Source organism: Styela clava, chromosome 3, assembly GCF_964204865.1.
Source record: "Styela clava chromosome 3, kaStyClav1.hap1.2, whole genome shotgun sequence".
Lineage (NCBI taxonomy): Eukaryota > Metazoa > Chordata > Ascidiacea > Stolidobranchia > Styelidae > Styela > Styela clava.
The window spans coordinates 6,588,297-6,596,330 of record NC_135252.1 but is presented as its reverse complement, the minus strand read 5'-3'; the positions used below and the strand labels follow the sequence as shown (position 1 = coordinate 6,596,330).

At 35.4% G+C, this 8,034-nt stretch overlaps 1 protein-coding gene across 1 annotated transcript; it reads right to left on the bottom strand.

The window, feature by feature from the left end:
- Positions 1-497: 497 nt before the first annotated feature.
- LOC144420827 (sialate:O-sulfotransferase 2-like) lies at positions 498-7,824 on the bottom strand. Its single transcript, XM_078110499.1, has 4 exons — positions 7,727-7,824; positions 7,132-7,274; positions 1,176-1,379; positions 498-886 (listed from the first exon to the last, which is right to left on the bottom strand). The coding sequence occupies exons 1-4, from the start codon at positions 7,822-7,824 to the stop codon at positions 498-500; spliced, it is 834 nt and encodes a 277-aa protein (XP_077966625.1).
- Positions 7,825-8,034: the final 210 nt, after the last annotated feature.

The following is an 8,034-nucleotide window of genomic DNA, read 5'->3' as shown; positions in this document are numbered from 1 at the left end:
TTTCTAATAAAGCACATCAATATGTGCACAAAGTCTTAAATGTCACACCCAAGCGTCATAAGAAGATGGTGCTAAATTCTTCCAGCTGAGCCTGGTTTCACAAACTTTGCTTTTCATTTGATTCAGCTAAATGGCAATGTTTTTTCAATGTAGTGTACTTTTTAAAGTGAAGCTTTACCATCGTTTAAGTCTTCCTATGTATTTGATTATGACTATGTCCATCGTATTTCAACGGGATGGCTGAAACCGAATGCCTAAAGCATTTTTATGACTCTAATCTTAAAAATATGATAGAAAATTTGTTGAATATGACTTAATCGAGTAAGTAACTGTGAATAAGTATAGTTATAGTGCATAACGCCCATGGCGTTAAGATACCTATGTATAGATAGATATTAAATACGCCAAATGGCGCATAAAATAATTTACAGCAACATGAAATGAAAAAAAGCTTAGTATATAATAGCATAACCTGGAAATTATCATATTTATTGATTTTAGTTTGCATTATATCGTAAAAAATACGAATGAGGCAATGGAGGATGATGACGCTCAAGCAATAATTCGCTCAAGTTTTTAATATGTTTGCTAATTTCTTTTTCCAGTGATATATCAAAAGGATCAAAGTTCAGTTTTCTTGGCGGTCGTTTAAACTTTCCTGCCAAATCCAAGTTCAAACACATTAATCTCCGTTCAAACGATTCTTCGTCTGATCCAACAACTTCTTTAGGTAAGAATTCAACAACACGGCGTATTTCTTTAATTGGATTTTTCACCAGATCTTCAAAGTAAACAACAATAACTTTGTCCACAAATTTTTCCATGACAATATTCGAGATGCCTAACCAAAGCGTTAGTAAATGTTCTTTGCAGAAATCTTTGAAACCTTTGAACAATATTGAAATACAGACTCAGATTTGTATATTTTTTTAACGCAATAGCGTACGTGTGCCGCCTGCAAGCGTTGAAATCATAGAATTTGGAATGATACTTTTAAACGACAAAATATACTTATCGTAATCACGATGTAGGCAGTTTTGCCTATTAAGTTTGTTGATCAGGGAATCGATTGTGATTGATCTAATAATCTAGCCTAGCTCTCCACTGCCATTGCGATAAGTTTATATCTATATCTGAATGAGCATCTTTAAGTTTTTAAATTTGTTCATTTTTACCTGGTTTTCGAAATATATCGCTATTTGCAACTCCTGTGTGACTCCGTGTATTTCTTCTAGTAAACTCGGCCAATATCGCATCGTACGGGTTACGTATAAGCAAGATTGCCATTTTGTAGTTGGGTGATATTTTAAGTTCAAGTAAATGATCTTTAACGACGACAATTCTACCAGAAAACGCAGGCAAAAATTGTCCCAACATACCTGCAGAAAATATCAGATAGCCACAAGTTATCATGTATATTATAATACACTCGAACAGTGCTCAGATGTATGTCAAATAACCTAACTTAGTCCAGCACCTGCATATATATATGCGGACATCTGCGCTCATTGTCGTAGTCATGGGGGGGGGGGGGTACTCACAGTCATTTTTACTCAGAAATGTTTCTGCTTGAAACAAAGTTTCATTCTTTATTATGGAATGTACAAATATTAGAAGTCAAAGTGGATAACAAATTATAAATATAATCTTGGTCACGGTCTCTACTTTGCTGTAATCCTATCCCCTTTTTACCAGTTATTTTTTTCTTTCAATAAAATATCGAAAACGTAGTCGAATTCGCGGCGGTGTTTGACTAGTATGAGCTGCAATGGTACCGTATCGAAACTGGTTACAAATAAATAAAACAACCCAACTCAAAGTTCAAAAACGCATGTTGTTACTTTCCCTTGTCATAATTTGAATCGTTGTGGCATACTGATGTATACCGTTGCTATTTGCTTATTACTGTTTTGGTGTTTTGCTTGAACTAAGTGCAAATGTCTGTAGGTTCGATCTTTAAAATTGGTGAAGTTTACGAGTACAAATGTACGTGAGTGCAAAGATAATGAAATTTTGCCGTAGTTATTCAACCGTCGTCTTTATATATATGTTTGAGGAATACTCTCTTGTTTATTGTTCAAACAGTTGACAATATAGGCGTCTCTAGTCTGCACAACCATTACTGTATTCAGCGATAGGTGACAATGCCGTAGTCTAGCTCGCCTATTGTTGTGTTGATCAAAAACTTCTCTCATTCCTGCTAAAAATTATAGCAACAGTATTGATAGTTCAATATTTTTCAATATGGGGATGTGCAATCATTGACACTGCATGTAGCAGGACGGTATGTGGTGCTAAATGGTTATCTAATTATATCAACAGGCTCGCCCCAAACATGAGAAATGAAGTGAAATATTTGAACAGTGATGCATCATCCGTATTTGGTGATGGAAAAAATATCAAAGCATTGAACAAAGTGATATTGTCGGTTGAAATACCTGGTATTTCTTGTAACATTGCATGTGAAGTTATAAATCAAAATCTACCACTTCTTTTTGGTAAAACATCTTTAAAAGAAGCAAAAACTATTATTGATATGGGTAATGATGTTATTGAGATGTTTGAAAAACCAGTTAAATTACTTGCAGGCGCAAAAAGTCACTATTATGTTAATCTCTTACCCAGGGGAGAAATGAATTTATCTAAAGGTCGTCCACATAAAATTTTGGCGGTCAATGCAAACTTTTCTAGGAAAGAAATGTTTAAATTGCACAGACAATTTGGCCATGCATCGTATGATAAATTAAATCTCTTTTGATCAATTCTGGGGTATCAGAAAAACATGTTTTAGGGGTTTTAAATGAAGTATGTGAGAAATGTGACGCAAACAAGAATAAAAGCCCCTCCAAGACCAGTAGTAGGACTTCCAATGGCTAGAGATTTCAATGACACTGTTGCAATGGATTTGCATGAGATTGTACCAGGTTTGTGGTATTTTCCTATGATAGATATGTTTTCTCGTTTATCAGCACATGTGTTATTCGCACAAAATCGACCATTAACATTGTTAGAAAATTCATGACCACATGGATTGGTGTTCATGGTACCCCTTCAAAAGTTCACAGTGACGATGGGAGTGAATTTAACAGTGCAGAATTTTGAGATATGGCCAAATGTTTTGGTACTACGCCTGCTCAAAGTCCTTTGAGCAATGGGATGGTAGAAAAACATAATCACACATTGACTGAGATGTTGCTAAAAATCAAAAACAGTGAAAAGGTCGATTGGGAAACCGACCTTAGTTGCGCATTGTCAGACAAAAATTTACTTCATAATGTATATGTTATAGTCCATATCAACTAGTGTTTGGCCAAAATCCCCACTTACCATCTGTGATGATTGATAAAATACCTGCATTACAGAATAAGTAAATGAGTCAAATTCTAGATGACAACATCAATTCCATACATACTGCAAGACTAGTTTTTATTGAAGCAGAAAGCAGCGAACGTATCCGACGTGCTTAGCGGAAACAGGTGAGATGTGTTGATGAAGATTTCAATACAGGTGACAAAGTGTATTATAGAAGGGAAGATTCATTGGAATGGAAAGGATCTGTACACGTTATATTGGTTGTGATGGATTGGGTTTTCGTACGGCATGGGTGGATAGTTGTTAGAGTGCACAAATGCAGATTAATTAAGGTTGGTGAACATATTTCTTGTGATTTACAACAATCAGAACCTGATGACAAAAAATTTGGCCCAAGTATTATGACGAAAACTGAAAACAAAGAACCAAAATCTGTCACACCAAACAATTGCCAATATGATGATGATGAGACCAATACTGATAATCCAAATTCTATTAATAATCAGCGATAATAAATCTGTTGTGAATTTTGAGAAGGGACAGATGGTGTGTTCATTTCTGATGATGAATCCATGCATGAAGCAGAAATTCTGGGACGTGCTGGGAAAGTCACAGGAAAATGTTAAAGTGTTCAAGCCAGACGTTGAGGCAGGTCAAAGTTCTTCTATTAATTTTGATAAAGTACAGAATTTATCTATTATATCTGAACAAGAACCAACTGAAGTTGTGGATGAAATTGAAAATGGGGTAATAAATAGTAATTTCCGTCAAGAAGCTTTAGTAACGTCAAATATTTCTTTTTTAGAAGAAAGGCATAAGGAGCTCGATAGTTGGAAAGAAAATCAGGTATATACTGTTGTACAGATTGAAGGGCAAAAAACTTTGTCCACCAGATGGGTATGTACTCTTAAGAATACACCTGATGCTATACATCCTAAAGCAAGACTGGTGATTCGTGGTTTCGAGAAGGAATGTTTAAACTTTCCATTTTCTATTATTATAGAATTAGCAACAGATGTGCAAAAGTTTTCAAAATGTTTGGTGTATACATTTTCATTGTTGATATTTGACGAAGTTTGACTGTTAGTATTTTTATGTATTCTTTATAGCACGACGGATGATATTGCATTCCGATCGCTACCAAGTCTCTATTTCTGATTTGCACCAATACAGACTCATCGTTTCTTGCCAGGGCAGCTTCATAAAAAAGGCCACCTGAAATAAAATATTGCCTACATCAGTATGGAACTAAAATGAGAAATCTCTCTCGAACTTTTAAATTAAAATCATGTAATACATGTGCGTTGCTAAACTAAACAAATGCTTTAACATCAATAACTAAACTGATATGTTATTCGAATTCTCCCATAAAGGATATTATGTGTGCCTAACATTCAGCTATACAACAAACTTATACATGTTACACATCCTGACACTCAATTATAAACTGCCTGGATTATACAAATTACCTTATAGCGTTATTTATGAATATGCAACAAGAATTCAACCCAAGGCCTGGTTTAAATAAATGATATATCCATGCCAGACCCCCTCATCTATACTGAATTATCTGAAAAAATCTTACCAGACGAATATTCGCAACATGACAGTTTTTCTCTTGAATGTGCTTTATGTCTTTTAATAAATTTTTCTTTTCTGCATATAATGCATTTTTTGGAAAGAACATTCTTATTCCGTCTTGCAAATTTGTTACCAATATCTGCAAATATTTCGCTTGAAGTTCTTTTTGGCTTGATTCCTAATTAAGATCTATTTTCGGTCTATGGGCTTCTTTTTAGAACGAGCTCTGCTATTTCTTGTTATGTTCGTGAACTTTGAATAACATTTTTTGTGGCATTGCTTAGTTTTGAGAATATCTTCATCTAACTTCAAAATATTTATTGCTAACGTTATTTCTTCATCTACCTCACATTTCAAATATTTCCAGGCTAATGAACTATACCATATCTTTTTCCAACTTTTGATCGATATCTCAGTCAAAAGGCCATCGTCGTGGTAGTGTATACAGCATGTGGTTTCTGACATAATTTAATATCTATCGGAATCTCTTTGAAATCACCGAACACTGAACCTCAAACGAAACGTGAAAATAATAGCAGTCGAACTACTGGCAGACGACAGTCGGCGGCTTCGCCCGTAGCCTGGCAACGATAGCGGAGATTTATTACAAAATTGCGCGTAAGCGTTCCTAACTGGCTGTTTTAAAACGGTATTACGATTAAAAAAAATTATATAAATTGGAAAATATTAAAACATGTAAAATAAAAATTACAAAACACGTCTATTTTACGTTTTTATTTGCAAACCAACCAAGCGTGACGAAAGTTTTTTACGTCATTTATCCGATTAAGGTGGCCCGACAAGGCAAGTTTCGGCGCCTCTTTAGGATGTCAACTTTAGTTTACCGTAATCAGGAATCATTTCTGAATCGAATGATACAAAGTTGACATTCCCCCCAAACAGTCACCCCCAACCGACACTGTACGGCTTTCGGCCCATGGCAGTAATAACTAATATTCATCCGGTCACTGACAGCTGATTCGATTCAATTGTTACGTCATGCAGAAGTCATTGTTCATTGCCGAAAATTTAGAGAATATAGGACAGATCGTAGCACATATTTCTTGTAGTAAAAGCGTCTTTTCCGTAAAACGTGCAACTTTTGGAAGTGGGAACAAGGCAATATTTGTTACTAAATTTCTAAGGAACATTTTAAAATCTTTTTCAGGTAGTTAGTAGTTACCTTATGTGCGCTACGAAACTGAAAGATAAATGGCCTCGGCTCGCGGCCTAATGGTAAAATTCTACAAGTGTTTAATAGCTTACTTATACTTTTTAAGGCCGTCTTAGCATACCTGATACCTTAACTAATAATCACTGAAAAAGACGATGGAAAGGCTACCCGACTCAACGCAAGAGCGAGCGGTACAAACTGAGATTCATCGACCGATCAAATTTAAAGCAGATAAATTTGAATTGTTACGTCATGCAGAAGTCGGCGTTCAGTGTTGCCGGATAGGCAGAGAATATATGAAAGAGGGTAGCACATATTTCTTGTAGTAAAAGCGTTTTATTTTTTGTAAAACGTGCAACTTCTGGAAATGAGAACAAAGTATTATTTATCACTAAATTTCTATAGAACATTTTGAAAAAAAATCCATGTATTTCCCTTATGTGCGCTACGAAACGAAAAGATAAACGGCCTTGTCTCGCGAGCTAATAGTAACAATTCGATTGGAAAGAACAATACGCAATAGTAGTATCGCCACTTTTACTCAATTACATTTTTGATTCGATGTCTTCCAGCTTATTGCTGTTAAGTTGGATTATCTGCAATGACTTTCATTAAAACAAGATATCAAAACAAGCTGGCGATTGAGGACGATATGAAATACTGTCTGTCCTCCGCTCGTTCTGATCATTTGATAACGCCGAAACAGTGCCAACCTCTGGACTGAGAATAAATTAGAACGTTGTTCTCATGAATATGGATTCTTATGTAATTGTTGCTATTAAATTTGATAAATTTTGCACTTTTCAATAAATTAAGTGCTTTCAGGGGAAATTGAGCTTTTGGTTACTTGATTTAGGGGTAACGACAATAAAAAGTTTGGGAACCACTGGCTTAGGGCCTCAAATCCAGCCCTGCTCGATGTGAAGTCATCCAAGGTTAACTGCTATTGTTTAAATAAAACCATAGAGTTTTCATCGTGTTTGTGTATTCATACAATCACGATTATAAATGGAACTGGATTAAAGCAAAATATCTGGCATAGCAAGATAAACGTTAATCCATACCTCCTTCATATAAATCAGCATCGTTATACACACTTCCTGTATATATTCCTGTCGCAATTTCAATTAAATATCTTATCCATGTGTTGCCAGATCCAGGGTAACTTGCAAGAAGAATAGGTTTGTTTTGTTTTGGGAGGAGGAATCTGAATAGACATCTGGTTTATTCAACTGAAAATCGTATGGTTTTCAACTTTTCAGTACAAGTTTTCGTGATTAAACAAGGCAGGCTCTAAAGCAGGGGTGGGCAACATACGGGTCCGGCCCGCGACGAGATTCTGACCGGCCCGCTGACTGTACATCAGTACATTATGATATTACATTATTACACTTTTAGTGAATTATGATAAATTCATTATGGGATTTTTGTTCTCTATTTTTTTGTAGTTCAAACTTTACTTCAAACGCGATTTATAATTTTCTTTCTTGCATTAGCAAATAAATATGTGATTAAGATATTGAATACTATTCATGTTATAATGCGGCCCGCCGATAACTTCATTTTCCCACATTTGGCCCGCCGACTAGAGAAGTTGCCCACCCCTGCTCTAAATTATCTGTAAAAGCACCAATAACTTCACTTGCGTGCAAGAGTTACCTTTTTGGTTCGCAATGTTCATCGTTTACTGTTGTTCGGTAAACTTCGACTATTTCATCTAAATTTGAAAGTTTAGTTTCATCACCACATCTGGCCATTGCTTGAATACTGTTGTCAACTGTTCTAAATCTAAAGTCGTAAAACGAAAAACGTTGTAAACTGCTTGTCTGAGGAAGTCTGACTCTGGTCGGACAAAACGTTACAGAAATACATTTGTGTTAGTGTGCAGCTGGACTCTTTAATTGAATATATAATTTACTTGACATCCTTAAAAATAAGTAAAAGTATCATGAAGGAGTGAAAAGGGG